General features: G+C 46.9%; 1 protein-coding gene across 1 annotated transcript in view; it reads right to left on the bottom strand.

Annotated features, from left to right (window-relative positions):
• Nucleotides 1-11,297, bottom strand: part of FAM227B (family with sequence similarity 227 member B) — a 51,877-nt gene extending 40,580 nt beyond the window's left edge. Inside the window, exon 1 of the mRNA XM_006029044.1 lies at nt 11,239-11,297. Within this exon, the coding sequence (XP_006029106.1) occupies nt 11,239-11,245 (7 nt within the window). The 5' untranslated portion in view covers nt 11,246-11,297. The remainder of the gene's footprint in view (nt 1-11,238) is intronic.
• Between the last annotated feature and the right edge of the window lie 3,077 nt (nt 11,298-14,374).

Here is a 14,374-nt window from a genome sequence, read left to right as displayed (position 1 = left end):
GGGCAATGGCTGCCCCACCTGCCCCAGCCCCTGGCACTTTGAAAAAAAAAAAAAAGCCCCGATTCACCAGGTGCTGCCAAGCAGGGGGCAGGTGATCCCTGCTGCCCCCCACTGCCCCATGCTGCGTGGGGGGCTCTGCCATGAGCCCCCGACCTCCCCCACTGTCCCAGTCCCCCCCATGGCTGCCCCCCCTGCCCCAGATCCAGCCCTTTAAAAAAAAAAAAACCAAACAACCCCCCCAGACTCACTGGTTCTTGCCTGGCAGGGGGCGATCTCTGCTGCCCCCCACTGCCCGATGCTGCATGGGGGGACTCTTCCACAAGCCCCCTGAAGCCCCAAGCCCACTGCAGGAGTCAGTGAATCTGGGGGTTTTGTTTTGTTTTTTAAAGGGCTGGAGCTGGGGCAGGCAGGGCAGCCATGGGGGAGCTGGGCGGCTCATGGCAGAGCCCCCCATGCAGCATGAGGCACTGAGGGGCAGCAGGGATTGCTCCCCTGCTGGGCAGTACCTGGTGAATTGGGGCTTTTTTTAAAGGACCGGGAGCTGGGGTAGAGGGGGCAGCCATGGGGGGGCGGGGCTTCAGGCATCAGGGGGCTGGGGGAACAGGCAGGGAACGGGGCCTGGAAGGGGTCTCCCAATGGCCCCCTGCATCCCCCCTCCCCCTATTTACCAGCTCCAAGTCTGGCTCCAGCTCCCTGCTGCAGCAGGCAGGGACTGCCCAAATTGCCGAAGCTCTCCGAATCTTTTCTGAATCGATCTGGAGATCTTTGAATCAGTTCAGACCTTTTCATTGTGCCCCTGATTCGATCTGGATTTGGAGATTCGGCTACTGAATCAGGCCGAATCTCCTCTGAATCGAATCAGCACCGAAAGCATCACGCAGCCCTAGTATTTTATTAAAGAATTAAAATGCAACCTTCAGAGTTCATCAAGGAACATTATCCTATGGTGAGAGAGGTGCTAAGGTGCACAGTTGACAGTCCAGAAGTTGCAAGTATGGGGACGTAGCAGAAGTGCTCACAGCAGCCTGACAGCTTCCATCAAAGCTGCACATTCTGCTAAATACCTTGACACAAGAACACAGAAAAGGAAGGATGTTTTAAGAACTCTTTAAACTTACAAATGCCATTTGAAAGGAGAAAAGTAGAAAAGAAAAATACTGCTCTTTTTCATATGCCACCCTTCAGTGTGGTCCAGTTTAAAAGGGAATAGCTTGGCAATGGTCCTCTGCCATGAAATAAACCAACAGGGAACATCAGGGACATTATTTTTTGCAAGAAGATCTTTTACTGGAAAGAGGACACTCAATTAAATTCTGCTGTGGTAACTCTAATATCATTGCACTCTAATCCTACCAGAGACTTAAGGATGCACTGCTCTCAAAATGTTTATTAGCTATGTTTATAAATAAAAGTTCCCATATGTTTACAGATACAAAAAGCAGGCTCTTGTGTTAGAAAATATTATAAAAGTAATTCTTTCTCTAATATCTATATACAATCTTATATAGGACCACTGGAGAAGGAATAGCTCGCATGACTGGAGCACTCTCATGGATGGGTACAAACCGTTCAGGAAGGACAGGCAGGACAGAAGACGGGTTGCACTTTACATAAAAGAGCCCTATGATTGCTCAGAGCTCCAGTATGAAACTGGAGATAGGCCTGTTGAAAGTCTCTGGGGAAACATCAGAGGGGAGAACAACAAGGGTGATGTCATGGTGGGGGTCTGCAATAGATCACCAGACCAGGAGGATGTGGTGGATATGGCTTTCTTCAAACAGCTAGCAAAGTTTCCCAATCACAAACCCTGGTTCTTATGGGGGACTTCAATCACTCTGATATCTGCTGAGAGGGCAATACAGCAGTGCACAGGCAATCCAGGAAGTTTTTGGGCAGTGTCAGGGACAACTTTCTGGTGCAAGTGCTGGAGCAGCCAACTAGAGGCTGTGCTCTTCTTGACCTGCTGCTCACAAACAGGGAAAATTGGTAGGGAATGTAGTAGTGGATGGCAACTGGGCTAGCAGTGACCATGAGATGATTGAGTTCAGCATCCTGAGGAAAGGAAGGATGGAGAGCAGCAGAGTATGGGCCCTGGACTTCAGAAAAGCAGACTTTAACTTGCTCAAGGGGACTCATGGGCAGGATTCCCTGAGAAGCCAGACTGAGGGGAAGCGGAATCCAGGAGAGCTGCCTGTACTTTACAGAAGCCTTACTGAGAGTAGAGGAACAAACCATCCTGATGCGCAGGAAGACTATCAAGTATGGCAGACCAGCTTGGCCTAGCAGGGAACTACTCAGTAAACTAAATCATAAATAGTAAGCTTAAAAGAAGTAGAAACTTGGACAAATAAATAGTAGGACTGTGTGAAATTTCGCTGGCTGTTTCATTTCAACGCTGTTTTGACTCGTTTTGAGCTCTAAACAGCGAAATTGAAATGAAACGAAGGGCTTCAAAACAGTCTTGAAATGAGGGCTGTTGAAACATTTCAAAAGTTTTGAAACATTTCAAGTTTTGAAGCTGAAGCTGGGCTTGCCTGCAGGGAAACAGAAAGTAAGGAGAGGGAGGGGGAGGAGTGGGGAAGGACTGCTCTCATTATTGACTGTGTAGCTGGCCAGTGACTGTGATCCTTCCCTGAGGTCCCTTCCAATCCCAGTGCTCTGGAACTGGGATGGAAAAACAGCATAAAAAGCAGCATTTTTTGAACTGGGATGCTTTCTGCCTTGGGGTCAGTTACTGAGCTGTCTTCTAGAAGCTCAGCAGTGTTAGACTACAAAGGCTACCATTCATTTCCTGCTTGCTAGCTTAGCAACAGGGATTCAGCAATACCTTTTACTTTCTTCCTATACCTTTTTATTTTATTATTATATTCGTTGATTGATTCCTTTCAATTTATTCCTCCCTCAAAATCCTCTTTTTCGTTTAATCTATTTTGATTAATTCAAATCTGTGCTTTCTCTCACAGTGTGCATTCCATTCGCTGTGCAGGGAAGCACAGCATAATTATATTGCATATTATAATATTGAATTTATATAGGAAAACACATACATTTATATATTTTAATTTGATCTATTATATAAATCCATACATACAAACATGCATGCATTACATAAATACACATACATACAATTATCTTAATAGCTACATATATTACATAAATCAGACAGATAACATCACAGAAAAAGAGAGAGATTTTCCAGCACACCAAGGCAAAAACAAGACACTATGAAACACATTATAAAGCATGCTGGGAGGGTTGGAAGAGGGAGCAGAGGGAGCTAAGTTTCCCCCCCTCCCAAACTGAGACACAGCCTCTTTACTACAACAAGCAGGCATGAGGCTTCCACTAGCTCTACAGGCAGCAAGGAGAGGGGAGCAGTGCCAGTGCCACTGCCTGTGCCTGAGTCTGCATCCTTTCCAAAAGCAACAGCCATAACCCCTGCCACTACCACCATGACAACAAGCAGCAGCACCAGCATGACAGTCTCCTTCACTGCCATTTCACTTCCCATGCTGAGCCTTCCAGTGGCAGAGGAAGAGTTGGAGCTGAATCTGAATCTGAGTGCCCTAGCAAGGGAAATTCTGGGGAAGGAGGGGGAATCATCTGAGCTTGTGCTCCACACCCCTCAAGTTGCCCCTAGAACAAGGTCTCCTTCCCTAGAAGGCACTTCAGAGGAGGCTGAGGTAGAGGATGCTGAGGGAAGTGGTTCAGCTGAGCCCGCTCCTCCTGTTGCTGTGCCCCTGCCTGCTGAGGAGGAGGAAATTGCAGCATCCACACATGCACCCGCAACCCAGAAGCAAGTGGGTAGTATGATCTGGGGTTTTTCTGAGCTGGCAGATGATCCCACATACACTATTTGCCTGCACTGCTGAGCCAAAACCAGCTGAGGCAAGGGAACAAAACACATGAGCACCATGGGGATGCTGATGCATCTCCATAGGCACTACCCCCTTGCCCTTGCTCTTCCTCAGCTTGTCACCAGTGGAAGCATGCCCAAAGGGAAGTCCCCCTCTCCCTCCAAAGCCCCTGTTCCCCCCAAAGCAGAGGCAGGCCAACCTGAAACAGTGAGGGAAAGGTGGACAGAAAGTGGGGCACATTGCAAGGTTGAGCAAAATCACCCAGAGCATTGGGGAGATACTTGCTGTGGATGACCAGCTCTTCTCCTTAGTTGAGCAGCCAGGGTTCAGGTGGCTCATGGAGCTCATGGCCCCATCATACCACGTGCCCGCATGTACCACCTTCAGCAAGACGGTGGTGCCTTCTCTGTATGAGTCAATCAGGGAGTACTTGAGGGAGGCGCTGTGCAAGGCAGGTCTGCAGGTGGCCTTACACTTCTCCTCAGACATCTGGAGCAGCCAAGGCGGAGATCATGCATACCTCTCGTTCACAGGGCACTGGTACGACCAGTCAGGTCATCAGTGGGCTCTCCTTCAAGTCAAGGTGATGGATGAGTTCCACACAGCAACGGAGATCATGGGGGCCATGAACTGCTTGGTGCAGGGGTGGCTCATTGGGCAGGGCAAGCTCATCTGCGGGTTGATGGTCACCAACAATGGGGCCAACACGGTCAAGGTGGCCCATGATGCCAACTTTGTTGGTATCCGCTGTGTGGCACACAAGTTCCACCTCATTGTCAGGTATGACTTGGAGGGGAACAGGGCTGCTGGTGAGTGCGCCACCACCACCAGCAAGCTCATTTTGAAATGCAGGAAGGTGGCAGGCTACTTCCACTACAGCATCAAGGGGGGCAAGATGCTGCGAGACAAATAAGCACAGCAGAACATCCCACAGCACAAAATCATGCAAGATGTGGAGACTCGGTGGATCTCCACATACCTGATGCTCAAGAGGCTGGTGGAGCAACAGAAGGCCATCCATGAGATAGCCTTTCTCGGGGAGATTGGGATCAGTGACCCCCTTAAGAGAGCCGAGTGAGATACTATCTCCCAGATCTTGGTGGTCCTCAAGCCCTTCCTTGAGGCCACTGAGACCCTCAGTGCTGGCGATGCCCTCCTTAGCCAGGTGATCCCTGTCATAAGGGAACTTCAGAGCCAAATGGAGAGCTTCCAGGGGATCAATGTTCCTGGGTGGGACAAGCCACTGTCACCAGACATGTAGGCACTGGTGAGGCGGCTGAAGAAGGGCATCAGGAAACGACCTGATCCCTTGCAGTCCAGTACAGTCCATGTGCTAGCCACCATGTGGGCAGTATATGCAGCAGCTGAAGCCTGAATCAGTGGACAAAGGTGCTGGTGAAGAGAGTCGGGGAGGCAGAAAGGCAGAAGCAGGGAGACATGGAAGAAGGGGATCCACTGGCTGCTGGATGGTGTGCTGGCATGGGACAGTCTCCTCCTCCACCACAGGAGCTGCCAATGTGGGCCAAGGGCATGGCTTCCATGGTAGTGTCCAGAAGCACCAGACCCCACAATCAGGCAGGTAGCACTCAGGCCTTGGTGGCTGCCTATCTCACTGAGGATGCGGAGCTGCTGCTGTACAATCCCTTGGCCTACTGGGCAAGCCACAGCCAGATGTAGCCAGATCTGGCCACGGTTGCCCGGGAACACCTGTCTTGTTCACCGACCAGTGTTCTAAGTGAGAGGGTGTTCAGCATCACTGGTGATGTAGTGACACCCCACCACACCTCCTTGGATCCTGGTTTGGTAGAGCAGCTGGTGTTCCTGAAGGTTCCTCTGCTAGGGTTCCCAAGCTCCAGGTGCAGACAGAGTGAATGCCATTCTCCTCACTGCATCTGCACCTATTTCCTTTTTTTTTTTAAAAGCCATTTAATGCCCCACTCTCAAGAGCTGGAAGGGTCACTAATTGCATCACCAGCCAGCAGAGGAAGAACATGTCCCTGCTGAGCTCCCATGCCAGGATGAACTTGGAGGTATGGGCTGGGGCTACGGGGAAGGAGGAGACCCCAGGTCCTGAGTATGACCACTAAAACTGCACTCTGCCAGGGTCAGAAGGCCTGGTGGGACTGCCAGCGGTGCGGCAGCCCCAGGAAATGCCAGGACTGAGAATCCCCCTGGTGGAAGGCAAGTAGGAGGCGCTATAACCTCCAGCCATCACACACATGCACACAGTCCTGGCTGGGGAAAGCCCAGACCCATCACATCTTTGACAGGCCTGAGGCTTGCTGGGTGCAGTGGGGTTGGGAGGCTGGAGGGAAGATGAGCTGAAGTGCCTGGGATGCCAGCTTTTGGGTTGAAAAACCTTTTGTCAGGCTGAGGAAGCATCTGCAGTTGGTGTGTGTGCTGTTCCTGGATGGAAGGAATAGTAAAGAAGCCAGAGGCTGGCATGCAATGCAGGCAAGAAAGCTAGTCAGTTAAAATGGAAATGGAGGCATCAGGGGGTGAGGGACAGGCTGGGGTGGTGGAGAAAGGGGGTGTAGCAATGCAGGTAAAAATGCAGAGGTACCTGGGGAGTCAGATGTCTGGATAAAAGCGGAGCAGGGCATGCTCCTGGAGCATGCCCAGAGGCAACCAGAGGCTGAGTCCTCCAAGAAGACACTCTAGCACCTGGCCAGAGTGTCACCTGGCAGCAGTGGCTCAGACCCAGGTTCTGTTCTCGGGAAGGAGGGACATGGGCATGGGGGGACTGTGGGGTTTTTGTGGGGGGCTGTGGGTGTGGGGTTTGTGGGGAGTGTGGAGGGGATGTGGGGAGTGTGGAGGGGATGTGGGGTCTGTGGGTGGGTGTGGAGAGGTGTGGGGAGTTTGAGTGGGGGCAGCCACACGCCCACCCCTCCACTCCCCTGCAGCATACAGTCCCTGGTGCTGGCAGCAGCAGCCAGCCAGGCTGTCGGGGCACTCATGGCTTGCTGCAGGCACAGCCCTGTGGTGGCATGATGCTGTCTGAGACCCAGGGCCTGCACATGGTGAACAGAGTCAGCCTGGCCCAATGACGCTCAACTTCAGACAGGACCAGGATGGCTCCTGCCACCATCTGGGGCTCCCGGCACTGCACGAAGGAGCTGTGTGCCATTGGGCTGGGCAGCCATGGGGGCGTCTCCCGTGGCTCCTCTGGCTGTGCCTGCCTCTGCCCCAGTGGGGGAACTGCAGGAAAAGCCCCCCATGGCTGCTCTGCCCAGCCCCAGCCTCCCGGCCCTTTAAAAGGAAGGCTGCAGGGTTGTGCCAGACTCTTCCTGCAGGGCATGGGCCCCTGGATCTGTGTATGGGATGACAGCAGGCTGCCATCTCTCCCCCAGAGCACTGGGATTGGAAGGGACCTCAGGGACAGATCGCAGACACTGGCCAGCTACAGATGTCAATATCAGAGCAGTCCTTTCTCCCCCTCTTCTTCCCCCTCTTCCTCCTCCCTCTTCTGAGTTTCTGTTTCCCCGCAAGCCCGCCTCCAAAACATTCCAAAACATCTGAAACATTTCTGAAATGTTTTGTATGGTTTCATTTCAGAAATGTTTCGGAGTCTTCCGTTTAGTTTTGGATTCAGTGTTCCGGCACTGAAACACCTCCGAAATGAAATGGCTGCCGAAATTTTGCACAGCCCTATTAGACAGTTCCAAGCAGGCCACTGCAATGAGCACATCTTCCAGGCAATAGATGCCCAAATTGCACGGCTAGGGCACACATGGCAGCAGTGCCGCATGAAGGCCAACTCTACAGCCACAGTCCACTGGCAGCTGGCTCAGAGGTGCAGGCAGCTCTGCTGCAGTGTCTGTACCAGAGCACAGGCAGCTGTGTGGCCCCATCCATGTCTGCAGGTCCAAGGGGCTGGATGCTGTCACAGGTGGCAGCAGGTAACAGCCAGGCAGCAGCCCCTGCTGCCAGACTGCTGCAGTCGGTAGAGGGGGCAGGGGCCACTCTGGGTGCTTTAGCAGTCCAGCTGGCACAGGGGGCTAGTGTTCCCATATATCAACTGGCTGGGCCTCAGAAGCTCCACAGGGCAAGTAGCCCTGAGCTGCCTACCAGGGCATTTTTTTATATTGCTGGGGCCAGCACAGGTACTGGCCCCAGCCTCTGGATCCCTCTGGCTGAAGATCTGGGAGGAGCTGGGCAGGGTCAGTTTGCCCCAAGCGGCACAATTTGCCCCATACCAAAGTGCATGTTCAGGCACATGTGCTGAGGCACAAATCTCTGGCACAAATTTGTGCTACTGCTATTTGAGCTGCTGCAAGTGCATGCGCTTGCATGTGTGGACATGGCCATTAAGTGCAAGGCTGTTGGCAACACTTCCAAATGGAGAGGTCAGATGGATGGGTCAAGAGCTTCTGACCAAGAATGAACTGGCCAGAAATAAGCAGACAATGTTCTTTGGGTAACTGTGTGGAAAAGTTGTTCTTTGCAAACTTTTGAGCACAAACAACTTTTTTCAGACATAGGGAGAAGGTCAGAAATAATGTATTTTGAAACTCTCTGACAAAGGTGGTAGCTGAAGGCTGCAGGGAGATGAGGTTGCTGATGCATTTAAAGAGAAAACATGAAGAGAGCTCTGGGGGGCACAAATACTTCATTTCTTTGAAGAAATAAAAATATGAAGGTATTCATACTAAACTCTGGCTGTTTATACCATATTTCCCCACAGGATGAAACAAGTACATAAAAAGAGTCATGAATGTAAGCACTCACAAACGTCATTCCATACCCCTCCCCTTTTCTTAATAGCCTGAGGAAAAGCAAATATAAAAATTACAGTATGCCAGAAAGCTAATAAACCCCGGCTGAGAGTGGATAATTCAAAAGGTAGGACACCATCCAGGAAAAGCCTAGCAATCAGCTCCGTCTTGTTTATACTTAGGGTCTCCAGAATAAGCCTCTGTGCCAATCTCAGCTATTACAGTACGTCACAAGGAGGGATGTGATTTCAGAGGTAGCCATTATCCCACATCATTTAGGGCCAGACACCTTTAAAAGGTGAACTGAACATGGAATAGCAAGGAGGAATGGAAACAGGAGACCATACAACCTAGAAGCTAAAAGAGTGAATTAATTGAAATTCTAAGTACTAGATTGTCTGTAATATACTGAAGAAACCTTAACTTCCCTTAATAAGAAACTAAGACAAATTGTGATTGTTTCCAATTACAGAATTAGCAAACAAAACTTTGTTCTGGACAGCAAAGGATGTGTCTCCATGAAGACACCATGCAACCAGGAGATTCTTCTCTCCAGGCTGAATACAAGAAGAACAGAAGTTAATTCTCTGATTTTTACCAATTCAGTATTTCCAAACCACTGCGTGAGACTCATTTCCAGTTTCCAGGATTAAATATTCTCACTGATCTTGAAACTCTAAATGTTGGCTTTGTCAGGTTCATAACTTTTGTATTTCATTGTTGGCTTGTTTTTTTCTTGAGCAAGGATCTAAATCCATTCAGAGAATATCATACTAGTGCTGTTTTGCCCAGTGTCCCTTTTAATCACTAGCAAAGATACAGAAGGAAAAAAATCTTGCAGTAGATCTATCTGTTGTTCAAACAAGCACTGCACCAGTCTGAGACAGTTACAGCTTCAAAGCGTATCATGCTAGTGCAGTCCTTTCCCATTAAAAATGAATAGCTTCCCAAGGTAGCACCTCAGGCTCATTCTAGAAATTTAACTCTTTAGTCCCAACAGCCCTAGTTAGGGGGATGTAAGTAGGTTACCGAGCCTACTGGCCCCTGCAAACTAACAAACAAAAAATCCTCCTGCTTTGTCCGAGCCACTTGAGGAGGGTCGTTTTAGCCCTGGCTCCTAGCACAATAATCTGGCTCCTTTCTTATAGTAAGCAGTTACAACCACATTTTGCTTCCTCCTCTCCCTGCTTTCTCTTCTGGGAGTTTTTTAAAGCTCCTAGCAGGACACTCCCTCTTTCCAAATGCCCTGCAGCTGGGCTTTCTCAACAGAGCTTCCTATTCCCTCTTAAAGGCACAGACTACCTTGTTACACAGAAAAAAAGGCAAAAAAAGCAAGCAAAGAGGACACTAGAGAACAGAGCACCTCCAAACCACATCTGTTTTCCAGGATGTACATATGCACCTCCCCAGCCATACCATTCCTTTATTCAGCAAACTAATTTTGCAGCTAATTCTGCTTTAAAAAACAAAAAAAGCCTTAATACCATCTAGGAGAGGTAAGGAATACATACATGTATTTTGGTATTTTGTAAGTACAAATGACATTATTTAAACAAGAGACAAATGCTTCTTTTCATCCATAAAAGAACAATGGGTATCATCCATGTGGGATGTGTATGGTATGCAGTTCACAGAGTAGAGATATTGAATTAGCATATTAATTGAATAGTAAAGTTGCAATGTTGTTGCGGAAATTAAATGCTGACCTAAAACCTGTTTTTGCTGCTACTTTGGCTGCACATATTGTACTGTTTTCACAAGCACCACCACTGTTTTTCTTGGTAGTAGGTCCTATGCCCTAGGACGTTGCTTTTTAATAATTTTATAGGTATTTTTTGAAGTTCAATTTCATTGTACAATAAACTAATGAGCTGATAAAAAATAACTAGCAGAAAGAACTCAGAAAAGGAATTCTATTGCAAAGTAAATATGAGAAATCCTCCACACTAAGTCCTCTCGAACAGCCACTTGACATGGTTAGTAAAGAACCAATAAAGCAATGACTAATAAAGCGATGGCTAGTCTACAATGCTTTTGGACACAGCTGGAAGAAGGGTACCGCATCAATGAACTCAAATATTTTTCAAACTCACACCACATATCTTGTCCAATCTACTTCCTGTCTGTGAGAGAGAAATATTGGACCAGTCCCCTGAGGTCAAGAGCTCAAGATTGTTGTATGTCTGCAGAGATTAGGAGTGCAATAACAGAAATCAGGCAGCTGGGTCACTCAGGTTAAACCAGAAATATGTGATTCACCAATTCTGGATGCAAGTCAAGAAGGTGAACCAACATAATAATATAGAACTTTCTGAATATTATCATCTGGGAATGTACAGTAATCTAATCTGTATAACTTCATTGGCATTTGGAGAAAACACACACAGTAAATAATGTTCTATCTGAAAGTCCACACTGTAGCCTTCCCCATCAGTGTGAAACAGCGCAAATATATTTATTCCAGTCATCATCAGATTATGAGCAGATCTTTTATTTATACTGATAAACTTTTGCCCAAGTGAATCTTTTTAAAATAAGGTAATGCACCATGGTTACAGGGATTTCTTTCTGAAGAAGTTTTCACTGAAAAAATCCATTATAGGCATAGTTCCTTTCTCCCTCTCTGTCTTCTTCCTTTATAGTAATTAAAACATTCTTTTGCTTACCAGCCATATTATGTTAGAAGAGCTGTCTAGCAGATCAAAAAAATAAAGTAGCATGCTTTATGAATATTTAGTCCTGGCAGGAGTCAGATCTTTCCAAATGATCATTCCTAGGGTGATGCTGTCCAGTGCCTTGAACAAGCTCCCAAGTGTGGTATGATTTTGGGAAAAGTGGGAGTGGCTATATAAAGTGCTGTGCATCACTGGATGCCCTCAAAAACCACTGCAAAATATATGAAGCATAATTTACAGCAGATATTGGCAAGAGTTGAATGCTCTTACTAGTTCTGACAATGTGTAAGTAGCCTTACAGCTGTTGTCTTGATAAAGGACGTTCATCTCACAACATCAGTAATAAGAACATGAAGTGCTATGTAAAATTCTGTGGTTAGTATCCATTATTTTGCATCAAGTGCTTCTGGTTGTGCGGGCCGGGAGCGGTCCCAGGTTCTCGGGGGCGCGCGGCAGGCTGTGGCCAGCAGCCCTGGCACGCGGGTCAGGGAATGCAGGCCGGCGGACTAGAATTAGGCACGGACGCTTAGCGGTTGATTAAAGATTATTATACTTACACCGAAGATGGTTGCGGTGCAGGCAGGAAAACTTGCTTGAGTTGCGGTTACAGACAGAAAAGAAGAGAGGCGGACAAGAGTTCCTTCCACGTGAACCTCTAGCCCAATCTGGTTGAAGGCTCTAAACACACGAGCCCGTCGTGTCAACCGAAGAAAACAACTCGGAGAAAAGAGCTCTGGATACACTCACACGAAGTTTGCTAGGCTCCGTGGAACTTGCGTGCAGGGAAGGGGTTCGTCGAGGGATCGTTCGGCGACGGGGAGAGGCCAGAGGTTGATCAGACCCCTATAGCCTTCTTAAGGTATACGCTGGGTCCGATAGGCTCCGCAGCGCTTAGAGATCTTCACGAGACGTGAAGTTCTCCTCCTCCAGATGGTTGTGGAGTCCTCCAACTTGGGCAGAAACCGCTCAAGCCTCTTATACGGCTAGCAAGCCAATCACTAGCTGCCACGTGGGAATAATTTAGAACTGGCCAATAGTGGGACACAAATTTGCATGCAGGTGGCGGGAACTCCTTTGCACCATGCATTTCTCTTTGCAACTAAGAAATGCACCCTGCAAAGAAAGCTCCGAGTGGCGGGAAATAATTTAGCAGTGCTGAAGCACACACAAACAAAAATCACACCCTTGGGTTGTGACACTGGTGAACAAGTGATAGGGTTAGGGTTTCTTGTTATTTCATTGTTATAATTTCATATCACCTTAAACATCAGACCACATCTGATTAAGGCACTGGTATGGAAATTTGCCAAAAGAGCCGTGTTATTCCCTTACAAAATGGATCACTAACAAGAATGTTAATAGATCTGGTTGTCCCAGCCTTGCACTGTTTTAATTTTGTATCAACATAGACATGGTCTTCCTGTCCAATTTCTTAATGCATATTGGGAAGAGTGGTATCATCCAGCACTGGCTGAACTTTTTATGAGGCTTTGTGACCCAAGTGCCTCTTCCTGAATGACACTGTAAGTCAAAATTCAGAGAAAAGACAAACAGGCCACCCAGAGAGAAGACAAACAGGCCACTGTCACTGTGGCCGCCAGAATATTTTCCCAGTTTTTGCAATGCGAGGTAATAATTGGATCAGTATTCAGCTTTAACATCTGCTGCTGGTTGAGATCTCTGACTCAAGTTTTTCCAACTTCAATCTGATATGCATTTTGAACATTATTAATTCCCATGAGTTGCGTTAGACTGATAGAGAAAGTGATCTGGTTGGCTCTTTTCTTCCAGTGTTTAATATCAATTCTGGATAGAAACAGCTGGAAATAATAGCACATTTGCTACAATAAATTTTCAGAGGAATTTACTGAAAAAATTTCACGTCTATGAAAAGCCAGTTCAGAAAAAATAGTTATATAAAGAGGTGATAGCTCAGGAAAAAAACACATGAGCAAAGAGTTAGCTGATTACTCAACCAAGTTAAACTGGACAGAATTAATATGAATTTGGCACCCCTCCAAACTAATGGGAACCTAGATAAAGAAGGGCCCAACTTTCTCATCAAATACTAAGGAAATTTGGATCAGATTCCTATTTTGAGAATAGTCAAATAATCCACATTTTATGTTCATTTAGTATGATGACCCTTTTAGGTAAAATCTCTGCAAGAATGGGGTGAGGGGTTAAGAGCAGAAAAATGTACATGGGTTGTAGTACATGGCATAGGACTTTGGAGTCCTGCCTCTCATGCCCAGTTTGCTCCTTTGTCAGCTACAGATCTGTATCCTGATGAAACTGCACCCCCAGAATGACAGCGGGCAGCGGGCTTTAATGCAACAGAGAGAGTAGTCTCTTCACCCTGCTGTCACCAGCCAGAAATCTAACAATTTTTCTTCTCTTCACAATTTGGTTTCAAAAGACTTCAGGATATGTCATCCTGAATGGTTCCTGGGAACTAAGAACAGAACTTAAAATGCCGGCCTCTACTCCATTTACAGCACTGCTGTTAAAATGATAATGTTTGTGTAGCACAAAAACATTTCCATTGAAGGTAAATGACATGTTAGGGAATACATTCCTAATCCTCTAAATGTAGTTATATTTGAACAAAAGAGCAGATCAACAGGATTCAGAACTAATTCATAACAGGTTAGAACAGGAAGAGAAAACTATCCAAATAAAACTTCCTGGCAAATGTAGGCCTTATTTGAGCTACCAGAATAGGAATTTGGCCAGAATAATTACAGTTAAATATGCCTCATCTTCTGAGAAATTACCTGGGATATTTAAGAACCACAATTTGTAAGAATTTGTTTAATATTTTCTCCAAAGTTGTTCTTAAATGTTTCAGAGGATTATGTTGTGTTCTAACCCCTCCTCTGGATTTCTCTATAAACTGGATTTTTACCGTTGATACACAAATGATAGCATGTCAAGAAATAGCCATATATTTAAATATATCACCAAAAGAAACAAAAGTAATAAATGAGGTTTTGTTTATAATTACGATATTTAAAAATAAGTAAAATAGTGGTAATCCTTCTCCCACTGCACCCCCATCCCCTTTTACAAAATAAATGATAGCTCCATGCAGAAACAACAAACATAGATGTTGAAAATTCCACTT

This window comes from Alligator sinensis, unplaced genomic scaffold, assembly GCF_000455745.1.
Source record: "Alligator sinensis unplaced genomic scaffold, ASM45574v1 scaffold814_1, whole genome shotgun sequence".
Lineage (NCBI taxonomy): Eukaryota > Metazoa > Chordata > Crocodylia > Alligatoridae > Alligator > Alligator sinensis.
The sequence above is the reverse complement of the archived record's forward strand: the minus strand, read 5'-3'. Positions and strand labels throughout refer to the sequence as shown.